Consider the following 20,370-nt stretch of genomic DNA (forward strand, 5'->3'; position numbering starts at 1 on the left):
TGAAGGGTTATTGATTGATAGATGAATGAGGAGTTTAGAAATCATTGGCTCAAACATGAAAACAACAACGTATCATGGAAGTGGCAAGAAAGAATGATGAAGAAATAGGGGGCAACCACCGTTTTCGTTGGTCAATGGCTAGCTACAAATGGAGTTGGTCGTTGGGTGTAAATAAATAAGTTTCTGAGTCCATCGGAGAAGATGACCGGAGGCCGGAATCTTGTTGGAGAAGATGAATGTAAAAATGAATTACATTTTTTCGTCCCTAAAGTTGGCACGTTTTTCACTTTTAGTCCCTTGGATGTAACGTTAACGGCCAAAATTTAACTCCGTTTGGCCAAAGGACCACGATTTAAAACAACTGGTCAAGTTTAAGGTCAAAATTGTACTAACTTTAGGGACGAAAAGTGTAATTTACTCTTTTTTAATATTTTAAATAAATGTTTGGACCCCATGTTTTTTATGGTGTAAAAAAATGTATGTGAGGGATTTTCACCGACTTAAGTGCCTAACAGCCTCATATTCCCTTCCCCCTTTCTTTATGGGAAAAGTGAGTATGAGGCTGTTATGCACCCAACTTGGGTGAAAAACCCCAACTTGGGTGAAAAACACCTCACATACCAATTTTTTTTAAAATTTTGAATAAATATTTGGGTCCCATGTTTTTTATTGTTTAAAAAAATGTAGGTAAGGGATTTTTCACCTAACTTAGGTGCCTAACAACCTCATCTTCTCTTTCCCCTTTCTATATATATTATTACCTTCTAAAACTTAGTCAACAACCATAGGATGCTGGACAATAAAATCAAGCTAGACCATAGGGATGTCAAAGAGACAAATATTATCGGGGATTTCAATCCCCATCCTCATACCAGGTTTTCAATTGTAATCTATATCCCCGTCGGTGAATCAAATTACATCCACATACCCGTCGGCCGTCCCCATCTATGGGGATACCTTTTTTGAATAAAAATAATCTCATCGTAGTAGAAGAAAAATAGGAGAATATGTAATTTGACATTTTTTTCTATGCATATAGTAATATGTGTGTTAAGTAAGTGTTAAGTTATTAAAACATAAAAAGTATCAAACAAAAAGCTCAAAACTTAAAATAATTCTAATATATTGAAAAAACGTAAATTGTATCTAATAAATATATAGTGTTTTCGGGTTCGGGTGTAGCCGTATGAGGATCGGAGATTTAAAGTTTTTCATCTCTATCCCCATCCTTATCGGGTTTTAGAATTACATTCCCATCCCCATCCCCTATCAAATCGAGTTCAAATACCGGTATTTCCGTCATTCCTAGTAGACCATAATAAAGAACGCCTCCTTACAAATACCAAAACCCGAAATACAGTTCATAGTTAAACATTAGTTAACTCCTCAATGACACATCTATTAATCGTTTGATTATATATACTAGTCTTAATACTCGTACGATGTACGGTAACTATATAGATTGTATTTTAAAGAAATTTGAATACGCCTTATACATGATTCGTGAGTATGAAATTGTTGTTAAAGTACATCAATGATTGAAACTAAATTATAATAAAAAACAATGATAAATATAATATATTTTTACTTAGAATTTTGGATTTAACTTAAGTTTTTAGAGCCACATCAAAATCGGAACTTGTAAGCATAGTGGATGATGTAAATAGCTTTGTGATTTTGGATCGTAAACTCAAATTTTGAAAATCTTCATGTTAAAAACTTATTATAATTAATATAAGTAATAGGAGTTGAAGAATTCAGAAAGAAAAAAAAACCATTTATTAATAAGAAAACGATCAATCACGAAAGGTAATTATAATGTCTTTTGTATTAATAAGCCATGAGTTAGAGTTTAATTATAAGTCTAATAATGAAGAAATTGAATTTTTATATAACTAGAAAAGCTATAACAAAATTAATAAATTAAAATGACACGTGTTAGAGTTTAATTATAAGTTTAATGAGAAAATTGAATTTATATACAATTGTAAAATTAATTTAACAAAATAAATAAATTAAAAGACACGTGTCGATCAAGGATTACGCCACGTATCGTTTCCAGAACATGTTAATGCTGTTTTAGTTTATTGGTAGACAACCTATTAAATTAGAGTTGTTAAACAACATTGTGATATAATGATAATAAATCATATAAGAAAATAAATAAAAGTATTAAAAAGGGTGTCGAGTAAAAGATTTGTTGTCACGATAGACCAAAGTCGGGGAGCGCATTATAATTGGACTCAAATTAGGTTGATATTATTATCACCTTTTGGCTATAAATACAACCGATGGACATCACCCGTAATTACCTACAATTAAGTTTTAAGACAATCGCAAAGCGTTTACATAGAGTTCTTTTCTCGTTCGTGAAGGTTTTCAGGTTCGACTACTTTTAAGGTACATCGCAAGTTAGTCTTACATTAAATTAAATTCAATATCATATCAATTTACATGTTACTGCTAGCTAGATAGTACTAGTTGATTATTGAGTTAATTTGTTGTGTTGGGGATTTTTAATTGTAGTTTTTTTTATTTACTCATAAAAGAGAATGAAGATGAAGATATTCGTTAAGACCACCACAAACACCGGAAGGATAGATATGTTTTACCTATTCGTCAAAAGCTCCGACTCTATTCGTGATGTGAAAGACAACATCTATGATGAGAATGGTATTCCCCAAAACCAACAAGTGCTCATCTTTGGCGGAAAGCAGCTCGATAACAGCCTTTCCCTCAAGGACTACGGCATCAAGAATGAATCCACACTCCATCTGCTCCACGCATCCATTATGATGATGAGGGGTATCATACCAATGAAGTTATTTGTGAGGACCATCTCCCTTAGAGATACCACCTCTTTGGAAGTTAAAAGCTTTGACACTATTCGACAAGTGAAAGCCAAGATTGCTGCTAAACTACATATCGATGATGTAAACCATCAGAGGCTCTACTTCCACCGAAAGGAGTTGGAGGATGATCGTACCCTTGAATACTACAACATCCAAGACAAATCAACCATAGATTTTCTTTTTTGCATATATTATATATAATGAACGTGTGAAGGAATTTTCTTATATTTAGGCACTCTAGCTTGGTACACTATATTGCCTGCCTTGTTCATCAATTAACATTGTTCGATTTACATTTGGTTTGAATAAAACATATGTACAAGCTAGTATTTAATTTAAACAAAGTTTAAAAAGTAAACTATATACAGTATATTACTCTGAAATTTATATATTACTACACATGATATTGTGGTCTTGAATAAATATTGGTGTAAATATTGGTTATATGATTTGGTACGTTGTGAAGCAGGTCTATATTTAGCAAGTTATATATTTTCCCCAAAAAATAGAAATATATGTAGAAAAAAATAATTAAAAGTATGCTAGCTAGTGACGATACGGCATATACGAACTACAAGTCTAAAACCTAGTTGGTTAGCCCATATATTGGCACAAGGATCATCAGCAAGGCCAGCCCATTACTGGAAGCCACGTACAATTTCCAAAAAAATAAATAGATAGATTAACCTAAATGCCTAGTCCATCTTATATGCACATGATCGATATTATTTTGAGTTTGTAAGCACGATCTACGTCGTAATGGTCTTCTAATGATGATTTCTGCTTATTTACGTGTTACTTTATTAATAAACCAGTTAACTTAGTGAATTAAGAAAATAACACAAATGTACGTCTTTGGATTGTGTCAAGGACTTTAAAGTGAATTAATTTATCTTTCCATCATTTCCTACTTGACGAATCGCAAGCACACATGATGGAAATGGGTTAGCCTTGGTTTTCTTTGAGCTCAAGATATTCAGCGTAAGCCGTACGTCTCTGCTTTTTCTCTTATCGATGCTGCCAAGATTGTATATACTTATCATGAAATTTATGTGTTCTTGCAACTAAAACATTTGACCAAATGAAGAATAGAAAACGATGTATGTTTCTTGCAACGACTAAAAGATCCTCGCAAATGTTCATCCCCCAGCTCCCATGACCCATATAGTAGTATTATGTATATCATACATTTTAACAACTCAGTAAAGGTTTAAATAGAACCGAAACAGCAAACATTTTAAGATCAAGATAATACGTACACGCTATGTGGATAATTAACCGCTTAATTTATACGTACGTACTATATTTGTGATCATCTTAATTAATGTATCTTGTGTAAATATGTATTTTTAGTAACATTCCCTTGGGTTCCAATTCTCACAAATCCCTCAAACCTGATATGATGAATCTTTGTCCACGTAAAGATATGATACTTGATGCTAGTCTCGACCCTCACCCTCAAACCCTCACCACCACCGGCATTTACTCGTCGCAGTTCTTGGTCATCAACATCGATTAGCACCTCCTCTGTGATAGTCTTCTTCCGGCCTTGGCAAAAAGCTTCCACCGGCTTGCTTCCCATAAGAAAACCACCTTTATGTAACTTCATGATTATATCAACATAGCAAATTGTCATACGTTTGTTTGGGTTTGTGATCTTTAGAACAAAAACAAGAGAGTTGTTTTGAGCTTTAGTATGGTTTTGTTGAACCTTTGACAGATTATGGTTAGCCATTGAAGGAACGTAGACGCTGGTAATTGTGAATTCAGGGCTTCTTGGTCTTGTGCTTAACCAGATCATCACCGCGATCAAGCTAAAAACTATCAACACTTGAATGAACCAATAGCACATAGCAAAGTGACTCTCTGATCCCTTTCTCCTAACCATAATGTTTATAAGTTTATTGAAGAGGCATATGCATTAATTAGAGAAAAACTTGAATGCTTTGTGGGTTTTATGTGATATGCTATATATATAACAATAACACACTATATACTACTATTCGTGCATTAAATATACAAAAGATTTGAATGGGATTCTTTTTGGTGACGTACTTCTATCTTCTGTGCGGTGGATGATATAATTAGTTATATATATGTTGTTAAGTAAAGCCTTTTCAAGTGCATTTTTTTCTAAGCTTGACCACATTCCTTGTGTCTCTTTGATGGAAAGTTAACCTTTATGCATAGGTAGTCTCTCCTTCGGAATCCTTAGTTGTGAACTCGTCTTTTTGACATCATGGTCTACTTTGGTTTAGCGTGTTGTGAGTGGCATATATTGACGTGTTAATTAAGAAACTCATTTTGATACGAGTTAAACTGTCTTAATCTGGAAATTAAGCTTAATTTCTGACGTTGTGCCGAAAACTGAGTATAGTGATATCGAACTGAGTATAGTGATATCGATACCTAACTCCTAAATTATTAGAATATACTATTACAATAATTCGAGAAACTAGAATACTATTACAATAAAATGCTCCCCATGTAATTAATTAGTACTCCTATCTCTACTTTTATTTCTATTTACATTTATATTTATATCTATAATATAATATACCTATAAGCTTTGAAGTTTTTTTCTTCGAATACTTATAATTGTTCATGATCAACATATTGTTGTCTAAGGTACGTACAAGCTGTTTGAAATATATATATACATATATATATATATTTATATACAGAGAAGTTGGTATACGGTTGTTATGCACCCAACTTGGATGAAAAATTTCTCACATACCAATATTTTAATATTTTGAATAAATGTTTGCCCCCATGATTTTTATGATTTTAAAAAAGGTATGTGAAGGGTTTTTCACCCAACTTAGGTGCCTAACAGCCTCATATTCCCTTCACCAATATATATATATATATATATATTCTTACAACTTAAACATTAATTTATGCATTTTCTTTTCAATGAAAACTAATTTATTTCCAACTGGTCAGAGACAACTCAGGTTTTACTCAAGGTCTTGAGTTGGTTTTTTAAGATGGCAAGTCTTGGGGTTTTTTCCTCCAAATACTTGTAACGGCCCATGGTCAACATCTCGTTGTCTAGCGTACGTTCAAGGCTTCACCATTATACGGTGAGATTTTCCTGATTTCGCATACCAACTGAATGTTCGGAAAAAAAGGACATTTAATTACACTTTTAATCATTTCTTAAAATCGAAATACATATAAAATATATTTAACTATAACTAAATCTTTTATACAAATTTTGATATATTGTTAACTTCTTTATTGAAACATTAAAACTAGGTCATTTGGATATACTATAGAAACAAAATGTAATACATCAACATCTCTTCGTTTCTTTTACACCAACCATGCAATCACAATCAAAAACCATCTGATATCTTAAACAATTATGAAGATATATAAGTTATTTGTGCTGTCGCATTAGAAGTATACTATACTAGCTAGTTTATAGTAATATAGTAAATATATAATATAATTAATAAAGACAAGAAAAACTATTGGCAGGTCCCCTAATGAAGGTTCAACACTTCAACGTATTGGAAGTTAAATCACTTTGACATCAATATTTTTTGCTTTTGTTATTGGGTGAAAGATAATCACTGGGTATAACGAGCATGGTACCCGCGCAATGCAACGGCGATGGTGTAGAAGACGGTCTAGTGGTGGCGGTGATGGTACTGTTGGTAGTGGTGGCGGTGTCAAGTGGTGTAGATTGATGTAATTGTGATAGTGAAAAGTTTTAGAAGATAAGGGTTTAAGGTGTTAAATATTAAAATAAGGGTTTATGGTGTAAATTAATTAATTAATGGCAAAGTTGGTAATTTATAAAACACTTTCCATAGTGGGTTTTTATTAAGGGGCAATTTGGTAAATTCCCCTATGACATTTGAGTAACTATTTCTAAAATAGGAAGGGGTGATAATCTTTATATAAGAGTATAGATATAGATAGTACATAAATAATACTCGTAACAGGTTCCGTTATGAAAAGAACATTAGTCGAGGCATGCCCGAGTAATGCAGCTTCAGCTACCGGCCATGACCCAAGCAAGCTCGTGGCAGGTCAAATAACTTTTTTGTAACAGAACATCTACGTACTATACTCCTAAACTATCTTAAACAATCCTAAACTACCGATGCCAAGGATTGAATCTTGTATTTCATCTCAAAATACAAGAACGTTTACCAAGTAAGCTAGTTCCTTCTAAAGTTACAGCCCTGACTATTGTAAAACGATGAATAGATATTTGTTGCTTCTATTACATCAAATTTGTGACTAAATCATCCAAAAATTTTGGGTCACCATATTAAACTTTTGGGATTTCTATTCAGCCGGTGACTGTAGCTTTGCGAAACTATGTAATACAATGCTTAATTGTGTAACGCCATGACGCAAAAATAAAATACCAAATTACCAATTCTAACAATTTAATTAATACTTAGATTGACACCTTCTAAGAATAAAATTTTCCATCTTTCTTTTTTGCCACTTCGTTTTCAATTTGGAAACTTCTGGTCATTCAGCTCAATCATTGCTTATAAGTTTAACCAAAGCCAACGTCTAACGTCCAACACGACCTAAATATTACTCGTAAAACTGGCGAAAAAAATACAAAGAAAACATTGTTATTATTTTGATTTATTGCTGGTTTCTAAAGTGGCTTCCTCCAGACCAACATACATGAACTGATTACAGGGGAAAGAGGTCAACAGCATTCTTACGAGAAATAGACCGGACATTTCTTCTCTCTATCACTTGCAAGTAGCATCCCATTAGGCCCGACCCCTATTTCACAGTTTGCATGCATCTTGTGGTGCCTGCTGTCCCATTTGGACACTTTAAACCGGATAGAGGATGTCACGTCAAGCCTAAATGACACTACCCCGAGCTTTCGGGCAGCCAAGAACTGCATCCAGCGGACATTATTAATTATCAATACGGGCCTTGACAATGTGCCATAGATGATGGCAGTATTTTTAGGTGACTGATAAAATGGAAACAGTAATGGTGTTTCCGCAATGTTTTGATCCTTATAATACAATGTTAAATTCATCATGTCATAGTAGATCCCTATTTCAAGATTTGGGTTTTGGGAAGTCAAGTTAAAGGTTACATGAGCAGTTGAAAACCCATTGGTTTCGGCTAAACTAGGCATGGAAAATTCATGTATTTGGAACCTGGGACGATGTGGGCGTAAACTGAGCCATAGAATAAACATTACTAGACCAACCAAGAACAAAATACTAAGAAAAACTGCGCATATCAGCTTTGAGACCCGAATAGTCAGACTTTCTTGAGCATGGTTCCTCTTGAACTTAGCATTATGAAGCTGTCTCACCTGGTGGCCATCTGTAAGGCTGCCATTGTTAAGACAGCCATCTATGAGGTTTCCATGGTTAGGACCGTCATTTGGAGTGTTTTGGATGTAAATTTGGTGTTGAGGAGTAATCATCGTGGTGGAAGGGAAGGACCAGAGTGACGTGGGGTAAAAGTTGGTGGGGCTGGGGTCTTTATTTTGTAACAATAGAAGGTGGCTGGAGAAGGAAGGGATGGTCAGTGGAAATAATTTGGCGGAGGAAAGAAAAGAATATTAAGGATGGTTTGTGAACCTTTGGGTCATCCATATAGGTTGCTTCTGAAGGAAGTGCATGGTGCTAGTCTACTATGGGTATATCTTGAGGTACATGACAAGTATTCTATGGCTAATAAGTAATACCTAGTTAAACGTAACAATAGGAAACTTATCATAAACGTTTTTGTATAAACAAAAACTTAATTTCGAATTTACAGCTAATAGTATCGAAATGTAAGAATATTATACCTATACTATAAAAGAATTTTCTTCAACAGACGTTTGGATTGCAAAAAAGATGACCCTGCAAGCCGTGTGAAATGAAAGGAAACCATTCATAAAATCTTACTTCATGGTTGGGAAAACGAATAAAACTAAAACCAAATATAAGTCAATTAAAAACGCTACAAGCCTGATATATCTGAAGAAAAATGAAGGAGCAAAACAGTAAAGAATTAAAACCCACATGGACAATAGAAATAACCCTTAAAGATGACATGAGCAAGACCTAAAAGAAGACAATTACATTAACAATTTCGCCAAATTAAACAATTACTGAAGCCATATACCCAGCCAAAAGTTATACTTAAATTAACCTTGTTTATTTTCTTGTTCTACACTAAAAGTCTTAAGGTTTTCTACGTTACTTTCACCCAAAACACAAATCTCAATCAGTTAGCACCCTTTCTTATGCCCATCAATTCCTTAGAGATCAAGAATATGATCTAAAACACAACCTTAGTTTCAACTTTCGGCCAAATTTACATTGTAACGTGGCACCAATTTGGTGGCTACACTGAGCCATTCTTTTGCCACCATTGCAATTAACAACTTCTCAAACTTTGCAGCTTCAACTTTAAAGTAATTTTATGCGAAGTAAAAGAAAACTTTATATATAATTAACGAAATGGGGTTGGTGGCCCATTGGTAAGGTCTTTGACCTTGGGAGGATCCACCTGGGTTCGAGGCCCACTTCCCACATTTGTGGGGGTGGATTAATTGGGGGTTTTTCGAGAGTCCTGGTTTCCAGGCAGACGTGTAATTTAATAGTAGGAGTAGAACAGAATGCCGTTCAAAAAAAAAATAATTAACGTAATGCCAGCGAATCACAAAACTCAAATGCTTTCAAGAGGAAACTGTCTCTCACTGACCTACTTTCAAGAGGTAGGAGCTCTCCTGCAAGAGCAACATGATACCCCTTAAACTACATAATGAAATGTAACTTGCACCATTAAAGCTGTCTCCTAACTGTCCAACTTTGCTCGAGTATAGTCTGATATGTTTTAAATATAAAAAGCCCGGAATGAGCAACAGCACATGTACCTTGAAGGGTGTCTTTCGGAACCAGATGTATAACTAGGGGGCTTTTAACCCATCTCATATAGAGCACATATACTTGGGTACATTGAAGGGTGTGTTTTGGATCCTAAACAGGTGTATTGAAATAAGCTTTTAGAAATTTTATGTACATGTATATTATTATCCTGCCACAAGGCTTTATTTTCAAGGGAAACAGAACTACCTTTACATCTCAGTAACGTTTTGAGATTCGTGGCATCGAACACCTGTTTTTTCGGTCTTGGTAGAGTCTTAACACGGTAACAGCAGTTTCTTCAATTGCTTTCCCTGACACTTCTGCAATTTTTTAATTTTTTTTTAGAACGGCAATATATTATAAATATAAATAGACATCTAGCAAAGTACTAGATGTCATATAGACACTTCTGCAAATCATCACAAATTAAACATCAAAAACCGACTTTATAAAAATAACTTTGTTAACCCAATCTATAATCTCTAAAAGAGGATTTTGAAGAAACACCTGGCACCACAAAGACCCTCCCAGGAGAAATTGTTCCCGCTCCTCAAAAACTTATCCGGTACTCTCTTAGTTTACACAATATCAATATTTATCTCCAAAAATTTTCTTTCACTCTTCTAAGGTCTAACCCTAATCCTAATTTTTAACAGATCGCTCACTGTATCATTTTTCCTGCCCCTCCCCCTGCGGCTTATTCTCCATCAAATGTTGTGGTTATTTAAGAAAAAATTTATTGCAGATTCACGATTTTTCATTGTCTGTTTGTAGAGAATTTGAATGGGTGCTCTATCTAATATGTTCCATCTAGGATTAAATTGCGGATTCAAAACAATTCTTTAAATTTTTATTTTGAACAGTGATTCAAGACAGTTTGAGTTTTATAATTTGTTTGAGCTTTATATTCTCAGTTTGACTTTTTATAGAGTTTTATATTTAAAAAATATACATTCAAAGGAAACCTATAAGCCGTTTGATTCAAAACTAACCGTCTGAACGCACCTTAAAGACTAATAATAAAATAAAACAAGATACAGAGTAATCACCGATCACAGGCCAAGTGGGATTCTGTGCGAAAATTTTGCAAGCAAAATCAAGCTCCTCCCTCACATGATCCATCTCAGAATAATTAGTCCTCATATGATCAGAGAATCCTAAGGTTTTGGATCTTGCTCTTCTTATAGTTTGCAAAACAACAGGATTTATAGTCAAAGCAAAGACCTTCTCTTGGTCAATCTCAAACAGAGCTTTGGGCAACGGTACTCCCATGACAATAGGCACATTTGCAACTTTAAATCCTTTCTGTGCTAGATATATCGATAGCGGAGTCTTCCCTGTTCGTGAAACACCAGCAAGAACAATGTCCGCTCTGTGTAAATTCTGGGGTAAGGCTCCATCGTCTTGTTTTATAGTGAACTCAATCGCGTCGATTCTTTTGAAATAATCTTGTGTCAGTGGGAACTTCCTGCCTGGGGCACCACGAGGTAGCCCAGAAGGTGAAACTCCTAAATGCAACGCGATTGCTTCTGTAATTGGGCTGAGTAAATCAGTGGATGGCACTCCCCATCTTTTGCAGGCGTGCAGGGCCGATGCAGCCATGTTTTCATCAGCTAGTGTGTAGATTAGCATTGCCCCTTGTCGAGCTGCTTGCTTTATTATCTCCATAAGTTTTTCCACATCGTCAATCTGATATCAATAATATATATATCGCATTATGTTGCTTGCATAATCAGAAGCAGATACAACAACATACAATGCACAAGATAGTGTTTGGATACGCTATCAGATAACCAAGTAAGTACAAAAGTGTTTGGCAGGCATGGAGTTTCAGTATCACCCACTCCCAATATGCCATGTTTCATAAAATAAACAAACTCCATTTTTAAAAAGGTCGGCAGGTTGGTATCACCCATCAAGAACTCAGCCTAACCCGGACACCCCCGAAAACAACAGACGCAGCACCCATTTTATCTACACGATTGTAAACAGGTTGGTCTGATAAACAGGCCAGGGTGTCGAAATGGGTCAACCAAAAACAATCACTATCTACTGATGCATCAAAAAGAGCATATATAATAAACAGCATATATAAGCCCAGAAAACAAATGAGTGTTGACAAAAAGAAAGAAAGAAATACCCCAGAAAACAAATGAGTGTTGACAGGACAACCACGGTCAACCAAACAATGTTCAAACTGTCCTAAAGCAGCATTAACCGAATGTTCAGCGGTCCAACCGGTACCATCAGATACCATATATATATGTTTCGAACCATCCATTTCCCCTACATAACACCCTTCTTCATCTTCTCCTTCTCCTTCTTCTGATTCTGATGATAATTTATGAGCTAAAGATTCACTACTGGTATCCCCTGATCGCCGAACCGGTGGTTGCTCAAGGGTGGGCCGGTCTAGTTTTACACCCGATCTTATTGCACGAGCTCTGGACCACCTCAGCAATTGTGAGCTGCCTTTGTTACTACGGTGTGGTGTGGATTCCGGTGGGCGGTGCTTCGTTTGGCTCGGGTCGGGTGGAGACCCGGCAGTTGGCGGTGTGGGTTTTGTTGGGAGATTGGATAACCGCCACGTCGAGCAACAATAACATATCATTTTCTTTCTTTTCTTTTTTTTTTTTTAATTTCCTGATTTTGATGGGCTATAATAATTGCAAGTTTTCAAAGTTTAAATATCTTAAAAATTTTAAAGTGAATTCTAACATTTGGATTCGTATTTAAAATGTTGGACATTTAAAATATTCAAAAATTGCAGCAGACTTAATTAAAATATTCAATCTATTAAGTTATCAAAAGTATTTATATTTTTTTTACTTAATAAACAAAAAATAACTATATTGATTTAATTCATATAGTTAGGTTAAAAAAACAAATACGCCCTAAGATGGGTTAGGAAATTAAACCACTCTTTTTTTAGCAATGTTTAACTCATAATAGTTAGTTATAATTTTAAGGTAACATTATGGCCTTTTTTTTATTTTTAACATTTGATTTTAAGAACATATTTCTTTTTTACATAATAGACTTAATAATAAAAAATTTAATATATTCACTTAAATTTTACTTCTTTTTATATTTAATAAATAAAAATAATCATCAGCTACTTATTTTTTATTTAATACAGACATTATTTATTATTCAGCCATTTGATACATTTAGTATTTAATGACTAAAAAAGCCTTATAAACGCTTTATAGTAATGCGATGTCGTTTTGTCTTTTTGGTTAATAAATGTAATTTTATTTAAATTTTTTGTGATCAGTTTATTTATTAAATGTGGTTTCTTAATTTAATATAAATGTGTTTTAGTTTAATAATAATATAGCATTGATGTTTTATAACAACATTTTAATTTTAAAGGGTTGAAGGCAAAGAGAAAAACATTATAAAAAGTTAGTACTCGTATAAAAGATTTGTATAAAAAAATCCATATAAAGCTGACATGGCAATTTGAAACTAGAAAATGATTTGAAAGTACTCCTATAAGTAATTAACAGAAAACAACCAAAAGTAAAAAGTAAAATTAAAAAAAAAATGCCAAATTTGCCAATCTAACAACAACAAACTTAAGAAATTTAGATTAATATACATTTTAACTTCAAAATACAACTATTAAACGACAACTACTTTAACCAATTCAGACCTTCATATATACGATTTTCCTTTACATTCAATTCTGGATCTTACGTTTCTACATAAATATCACCAACAATCGTATAAATTTGCATCTTTTATGAAGACGTGTGTATATATAAATGAAATGAAACGCAGAAATGGAAAATATGAGTTTATGGGTCACTTTGGGCCGGGTAATAAAATGAACCTAGGAAGGCCGACCTTATTACCAAATCTCTTGACATCATCTTGAACTTGTTGTTTGTATTCTCTAAAATTAAAAGGCATATAATTTGAACTTTCCCCACAACTTTCTATCACTGTTTCATAAGATGGACACAAAAAATATGCAGTTGAAAACCTCTCGAAATGCTTATTTGCAACCACTCTATGCACCACACTCTTATAAACATCATTGCTCCATACCTGCATAGATATATATAAATAGTAACCTTCATACTTCAATATATGATCAATAACTAAATTTGTATCACTTCGCTCTAAATATTCCCCTGCAGGCAAAAATACAGTTCAAAAATAATACTGCTTTGAGGAAGAGCTATCTCCGGCTCAATCAGGATGATAGATATCCGTATTTCTTAGAATAAACATATATATATATATATAGGTGAGTGTGAAATTTGACAATTATTTGGTAGATGTAACCCCTGCAGTGTACGGAAATGGATTTGAGATTAAAGCTCAACGATTTTTAACTCTATTACAGCAACGACCAATAAACAAAACTTACACCAAAAAACTGTTGCATACCTGAAAAAGATCTCCAATAATCACAATTAGGATTTCTCGTTTGGGCTTAACATCAATCCATTTCCCGTTTTTAAGTAGTTGTAATCCTCCTATATGATCTTGATTTAATATCGTGAGAAAATCACTATCTGTGTGAGGCATTAATCCAAAAACATGTGGAGAAACTGGGCAGGCTGGATATCGGCTCATGCGAAGGTAGCACATACTAGGCATACAATTTTCTTTGAATATATTAGGCTTCTGGCCTAGCTTTTCGGCTAAAATTTCTGCTACTTTATCTGCTAGATTCGAGATAATCGTTGCGTATTGCTTCATCGTCATGCTGAAATGTTAATAAAAACAAACTTCATGAGCTAGCTCATAGAAAATATATATATATCAGATTAAATGATTAATACTGTCATAACTATTAATTTGGGTTCCAAAATACATTCATTGGAAGTCACTCATAAGGCGGGTGTCGCGTCACGTGACAGCCCAGTTATTAGGGGACGTTCCCTCTAATTTTGTTGGAGTGGTACTTCCTTTGAAAGCCTTCAATGGGACCCACTATTTATTTACTTTATACCCATTATTTATATATGGAAAATGATTGATATGTCTAAATAATAGGTCTAAATATGTGTCTAAAAATCTCAGATTGACATATGGCATGATTAAAGATGTCTTATTTATTAAATGTATTAGACATGTGTTTAGAGATATTTTTAGACATATATATCATTACTCTATATATTTGCATGGAAAAGTTGATGGGGACCCCACAAAGTAAAAAAAAAAGGACGCGTTATAAAAGGGACAAAGTGTGCATTTTTTTCTCTTTTCAGAATGCCCCCGATGATGTAGCGGGGCACTACAACAAAATTTTCATTTATTCACACTTATTAAAGAAGTGTGAAAAATTATAATGTTTTTACACTTATATATGTGAAAAGAAAAAATTTACACCTAAAAATGTGAAGAAATGTCAAACATATTCATACTTAAAAGTGTGAAAGTCAAATTGTAACACTTAATTTCTTCACACCTTTCCTGTGTAAAGAAATTTGGTGTTACAAATTAATCTTTACATTTTTAAGTGTGACCAATTGATATCATTTTACACACTTGGAGGTGTAAACTTTTTTCCCCACGTATTTAAGTGTGAAAAAGTTATGATTTTTCAAATTTTTCACACTTTTAAATATAAATTCTTTTTAAACATTTTTAAGTGTGAACAAATTAAGAAATTTTTTCACACTTTTTATTTTAAATATGAATACTTTTTAAACATTTTTAAGTGTGAATAAATTAAAAAAAAAATTATACTTTTTTATAAGTAAGCATGAATAAATGACATTATAGTGGGGTTCGTGTGCATTCTCAAGACGTTTTATGCCAATAAAGTGTAGATAGTATAATGGTCACCAAAAAAAGACCATTCTCATAAACCTTATACTCATCTCATCTATGTGGTGTCCCGCATGGGCGCTTCCCTGTGTGACATGCAAGCAAGACTACGCTCGTACATTGGCCATTCAATATTTTCGGAATATTTTAAAAAGTACATCATCAATATTATCTAGGGTCCTTGTATCCGTGAAATTTCATTTTGTCAGTTTCTTCAAGTTAATTTATAAACATGTACAAAACGTAGATGTCGATAGTTCTATAAGTGTAACTAAATAAATAAAAATATGACTATTATAATTTTGATATTCTAATAACCAGCAAGGTTGGATAAATGTTAACACTCTTGTCTTTAAAGACAGAGGTCAAAGGTTCTATCTTCATGGCTTGTAAGGTTGGAGGTCGTATTCTATCTTAGATAGGAATTGGAATCAGTCTCTTTACACCGTCATGGTACAGGTAAAACTATCTATATCTTAATCTCCCTCATACACCATCAAGGTATTGGAAATCAAAACCCGTAGAAGTTAACATTGGATACTTACATACTTACCTACTATATTTTTGATATTCTAGAAAAATAAGGTTTTTGAGTTATATAAGAATATATACAGAAGATGTGAAGATTATACCCAATTAAAAGTGTAAATTAAATGTCAATTTTACACATATAAAGATTAGCATTTCTTCTACATTTTAAAAAAGGGTATGAGTTTTTTGAACCTACTATATTTATATTCATTAGTAACATGTATAAAATTATAAGTATTGTGGCCTTTATCTGTGGTCCATGTGATCATATAGTGACGATAGCAGTTGATCTATGATCAATTGGTAGATGATTATCTATATGGATGTTATATTTTTTTTATATTTTCTTAACTAATAACTAAATTTTATTGAAAATCATGTAAGTTTGTATATTACATTTATAACTTGCGTTACACTTTTCTTAATTTAGACCCCGAATCTGACAACCAAAAAAAAGATAATATACCTAAGAGTAATAAAAAAGGAATTGCCTAAACTCAACTTAGTATCTATAAACAACACCTATATAGCAACAATGACATCCGTAATTTAAACCTCAGCTCACCATTTAACGGTGAGAGGTTTTTAAATTTCTATTCAAAAATCAACTGTCGAAAAAAAAGTTTAAAAGTTAAATAACGAGTCGTTCAGTTCAAAATTTACAAATGAATTTAATGGAAAAAAATAATAAGTGTTCTTTTTTGTTACATTGAATTAACATAAAAAGATTTCCAATTTTTTTTTCCCGTTAAATATAATTCCCTTAAAATAGTAAAACCAAATGACACCTCAGTATCTAAAAGATTAAAATTAACCGCTTAGAACGTACATATATAGAATCCACCTCAGTATCTAAAGGATTAATTAAATACCAAACAATTCAAATGGTAACATAGAAACACAACCCCAAGCCCGGCGCCTCAAAAACAGAAAGAGAGAAGACTAGCTAGATTATTAAATAGTAATAAAGCAACACGTACTAGCTAGTTAATTAAGCTAATAATTAACCATAAATCCACATATATACATGAAGGTGTTTCTTCGGTAAAAGAGATTTAAGCAAATAATCAAATTGAACATGCACGAAAATATCGAAGTAATTAATTTTATGGGAAATGCTAAATACATTGTCCAGCGCAAATATATAGAAAGTAATTAAGAAGATGTTAGAGTTACCAAAACGAAACGCAAATATATATTCAGGAGCAAGAAATTAAAATGTAATCCATTAATTAATTAAGAATTAAGAAAATCGTATATTTTTTACGGAAAGATAAAGCATAAATTATATTTACCTAAGACCGGTGACACCATCCGTAGTTGAGATCTCAGTCAATGGGACATGAAAAGCTTCCGACCAAGCCAGCTGTCGGAGGCAAGTTGCTGAAGGAGTCCCCCACCGATAACTACCTGCCGGAAAATTCAAACCAGCGTGTCCATTTACCTTTTCATGGAATGGTTTCATGAATGCTTGCCTCTGCTCACACCTCATTTTCTCCAAAATCTCATGAGGAACCCCATGATTTACAACTTGGAAAAATCCCCATTCGCGTGAAGCTTCCGCTATTTCTCTTTTGCACCTTTCGGTCTCAAAACCACCTCGGTTCAAGCGGCTTAGATCGATCAATGGGAGCTCAAACTCGTTTTCTTTCACATCACCCAGAGCTTCTTCGATTTCGATGATGCTTTTTGGATATGGTTCATAATTATTATCATTGACCAGTTGATTATCAAATAATTTCTTGTAGACTTGTTGAAAGGGAGGATTGAAAGGTTCCATTAATTTCTACAAGCTAGTTTCCGAAAAAAGCTAGGATGTTTGATTTAATATCTCGCGTAGGGAATACATAAACCCTAATGCATGAAATGACAACCACCTGTCGTCCTTTACTAATTAGTATTCAAATAATGGAAACCTATATATATATATATATATATATATTTATATATATACTAGTGCTCAGGTCCGTCCAATGGACGGGTACTCTCAAATCTCAATAATTAAACATTATAATCATCTTATCTATGTGATTAATCATTGTGAAGGCGACAAAATCCCTAGAACCAATACGACAACTTAATCAATACGAAAACTAAAAATAAAAATATATAAAAATTAACTTCATATAAATATTAAATTTAGTTAACCTTTTTTTTCAACTTTAATAATTAAATAAAAAATTTGTAGTTTTTTATATCTAAATTTAAGACAAACACAAACAATAATTTGAGACTATAAATACGAAAACTAAAAAAAAGAAACATATGAAAATTAACCTCATATAAATATTGAATTTAGTTAAAAAAAAATTTTCAATTTTAGTTATATTAAAATTTGCAGTTTTTTTTTCCTAAGTTATATATATAATATAAGTTTTGGGAGACTTTTAAGGATAAAAAGATTTTTTTTATTAATAATAAGGTCGGCTTATAGATTTAATAATTAAAAAATGTTTTTAAAAAATAGAGAATTAATGAGGAGAGAGTTTTAGGCTTAAGAGAGGAATTAGGGGTGCCAAGTAGTCTCAGAATTTATTAATCAAAGATAAAAAAAATAGAATTCAAGTAAATATTAAATAAATACGGGGAAAAATTAAAATACATAAAAATAAAACATAAAACGATTCAACTAAGGGAAAAAAAACTTCATATAAATATTGAGACCAGTTTACCTTTTTATTTCAACCTTAGTTAAATAAAAAATTTACAGTTTGTTATATTTAAACTTACTATAAACACAAATAACAGTTTTAAACTAAACGGTCAACAAAAAAAAAAAGAAAATAAAAAGAGAAACAAAAAATATGTAGTATATAATTTGAAAAATACATACTAATTCAAAAATACTAAAATACAATTAAAGTGATATAATTTGAAAAATACATATTAATTCAAAAATACCAAAATACAATTAAAGTGTTATAAAAAAACCATTTTTTTTACCAAAATAGAAGTATATCTTTTAAGACTAACATGCTGCCATGCATACATCAAAATGTGTTCGACTTTTTTTCTCAAGGTTTTATCCCCTTTTTGCCGTATTTTTTTATTAAAATTATGTATTCCACAAGTTATAGTATATATATTTTTTTATTACAAAATATAGGAAAATAGATGATTAATTAGAAGGGACAATTAGGCTCAAAAAAGAAGATTAGAGATGTCAAGTGTACCCTCAACCCTTCTTTTAGTTATCAAACTAGGTGTGAGAGCTACTAGCTAATTTGTGTCATCTAAAATTCCCGCAACATAAAAGATTTTAGTTATTTTTATGGAAAACTTTTGAAGCTAATTCCTACTAACTTTATACATGCGTTATTTCTTTACTTTGTTACAGCATGTCAAAAACTATATATTCTGCAATATGACGATAAATGTTTACAAAGAAGTACGGGATAAGATGCAACAACCCTAGCTTATAGTTCGAATAAACATGATTCGTATTGAATAATATAATCAAAACATGATAGAAAACATGTCGATCTGTTGATCTTGAGAGACCGGTAAGATGATTAAGCATACTTGTCAGTTGTATCAGGTTCTCAAAACGGGATGATTGTAGTTGAATGAGATTAGAATTTGGCAAAGGTTTAGGCCGAATTAGAGGGTGAGTGAAATTATGATGATGATTAAGAGATTATAATGTAGTTTATGAGTTTTAGTTTATAATTAGAGAACTACCGTTTAACCCTGGTGTTTAATGTGTGCTGTATTAGTCCCTGAAGTTTTGAAAAACTCTACTATCGCATATATATATATCTTTAAGAATAAATATCTTCATTGTATATATACTAGACATAGAAATTTCAGTATCGTCAATTATTATATCAAGGTTGAGAGATAATCAATGACACTAACGTGGTTGGAATTAAAGATGTTTTTATTTAATTAGATCCAAGGCGGACATTTTTTCTTTTCTTTTTTCCTTTCTTTTTCTTTATTGATTGATTCAAATTACATGTTACACATATTTATAATCATTTTTTATGATATGTTTTTTAATTTAACATTCCTCGATCCCACTAAAAAAATATTAGGTTGACAAACCAATTACAAGTTTAAAAACGAATCTTACACCCATCAAATTAGGTCATTTTTTTTTACTTTTTCTCTTTCTTTGTTGATTTTTGGTTCATATAACATGACATATGTATTGTATTATTTGCTTATTATATGTTTGTACTCTTTCTTAATAAAGAAATGTTATGTTGACAAACTAATTACGAAATTACAAACAAATTTTATATCAATCAAAACAAGTTTTTTTTTTGTTTCTTTGTTGATTGGTTCACATCACATGTCACATGTATTTGTAATTATATTTG

The 20,370-nt window shown here is 32.4% G+C and overlaps 5 protein-coding genes across 9 annotated transcripts; 1 reads left to right on the plus strand and 4 right to left on the minus strand.

Annotated features, from left to right (window-relative positions):
• The first annotated feature begins 2,558 nt into the window (after positions 1-2,558).
• LOC122592265 (polyubiquitin-like) lies at positions 2,559-3,053 on the plus strand. The gene has a single exon (XM_043764455.1). It carries the CDS (start codon positions 2,559-2,561, stop codon positions 3,051-3,053), a length of 495 nt encoding a protein of 164 aa, XP_043620390.1.
• Positions 3,054-4,173: 1,120 nt separating this feature from the next.
• On the minus strand, positions 4,174-4,740 carry LOC122592266. Its single transcript, XM_043764456.1, has one exon. The coding sequence runs from the start codon at positions 4,738-4,740 to the stop codon at positions 4,174-4,176; it is 567 nt and encodes a 188-aa protein (XP_043620391.1).
• Positions 4,741-7,446: 2,706 nt separating this feature from the next.
• LOC122591137 (NDR1/HIN1-like protein 26) lies at positions 7,447-8,376 on the minus strand. The gene has a single exon (XM_043763353.1). It carries the CDS (start codon positions 8,287-8,289, stop codon positions 7,555-7,557), a length of 735 nt encoding a protein of 244 aa, XP_043619288.1. The 5' UTR covers positions 8,290-8,376; the 3' UTR covers positions 7,447-7,554.
• On the minus strand, positions 7,656-12,385 carry LOC122591136 (probable pyruvate, phosphate dikinase regulatory protein, chloroplastic). Of its 5 annotated transcripts, XR_006322678.1 has the most exons (5): positions 11,865-12,385; positions 10,774-11,413; positions 9,932-10,044; positions 8,659-8,713; positions 7,674-7,743 (listed from the first exon to the last, which is right to left on the minus strand). XR_006322678.1 is itself a non-coding variant. In XM_043763352.1 (4 exons), exons 1-3 carry the CDS (start codon positions 12,333-12,335, stop codon positions 9,941-9,943), a joined length of 1,215 nt encoding a protein of 404 aa, XP_043619287.1. In that variant the 5' UTR covers positions 12,336-12,385; the 3' UTR covers positions 7,656-7,743; positions 9,932-9,940. The 5 variants fall into 5 exon arrangements, 3 of the variants coding, with proteins under 3 accessions (XP_043619287.1, XP_043619286.1, XP_043619285.1); XM_043763352.1 differs by lacking the exon at positions 8,659-8,713 and having other exon boundaries at positions 7,656-7,743; XR_006322677.1 differs by lacking the exons at positions 7,674-7,743; positions 8,659-8,713 and adding an exon at positions 9,481-9,585 and having other exon boundaries at positions 9,733-10,044; positions 11,865-12,384.
• A 1,149-nt stretch (positions 12,386-13,534) lies between these two features.
• LOC122592267 (gibberellin 2-beta-dioxygenase 8-like) lies at positions 13,535-17,825 on the minus strand. The gene is made up of 3 exons (XM_043764457.1): positions 17,341-17,825; positions 14,126-14,447; positions 13,535-13,780 (listed from the first exon to the last, which is right to left on the minus strand). Exons 1-3 carry the CDS (start codon positions 17,823-17,825, stop codon positions 13,535-13,537), a joined length of 1,053 nt encoding a protein of 350 aa, XP_043620392.1.
• Between the last annotated feature and the right edge of the window lie 2,545 nt (positions 17,826-20,370).

The sequence above is a fragment of the Erigeron canadensis genome, chromosome 3 (genome assembly GCF_010389155.1).
Source record: "Erigeron canadensis isolate Cc75 chromosome 3, C_canadensis_v1, whole genome shotgun sequence".
Lineage (NCBI taxonomy): Eukaryota > Viridiplantae > Streptophyta > Magnoliopsida > Asterales > Asteraceae > Erigeron > Erigeron canadensis.

Excerpts from the sequence above, each read along its gene's own strand:
- LOC122592265 (XM_043764455.1), top strand. The coding sequence starts at position 2,559 with ATGAAGATATTCGTTAAGACCACCACAAACACCGGAAGGATAGATATG.
- LOC122592266 (XM_043764456.1), bottom strand. The coding sequence starts at position 4,740 with ATGGTTAGGAGAAAGGGATCAGAGAGTCACTTTGCTATGTGCTATTGG.
- LOC122591137 (XM_043763353.1), bottom strand. The coding sequence starts at position 8,289 with ATGATTACTCCTCAACACCAAATTTACATCCAAAACACTCCAAATGAC.
- LOC122591136 (XM_043763352.1), bottom strand. The coding sequence starts at position 12,335 with ATGATATGTTATTGTTGCTCGACGTGGCGGTTATCCAATCTCCCAACA. Across the intron at positions 11,414-11,864 it reads ACACTCATTTGTTTTCTGGG|ATTGACGATGTGGAAAAACT; the intron begins GTATTTCTTTCT and ends TATTGATATCAG. Across the intron at positions 10,045-10,773 it reads TCCCACTTGGCCTGTGATCG|AAGTGTCAGGGAAAGCAATT; the intron begins GTGATTACTCTG and ends AAAAAATTGCAG.
- LOC122592267 (XM_043764457.1), bottom strand. The coding sequence starts at position 17,825 with ATGGAACCTTTCAATCCTCCCTTTCAACAAGTCTACAAGAAATTATTT. Across the intron at positions 14,448-17,340 it reads GATGGTGTCACCGGTCTTAG|CATGACGATGAAGCAATACG; the intron begins GTAAATATAATT and ends TTAACATTTCAG. Across the intron at positions 13,781-14,125 it reads TTATTGGAGATCTTTTTCAG|GTATGGAGCAATGATGTTTA; the intron begins GTATGCAACAGT and ends ATATCTATGCAG.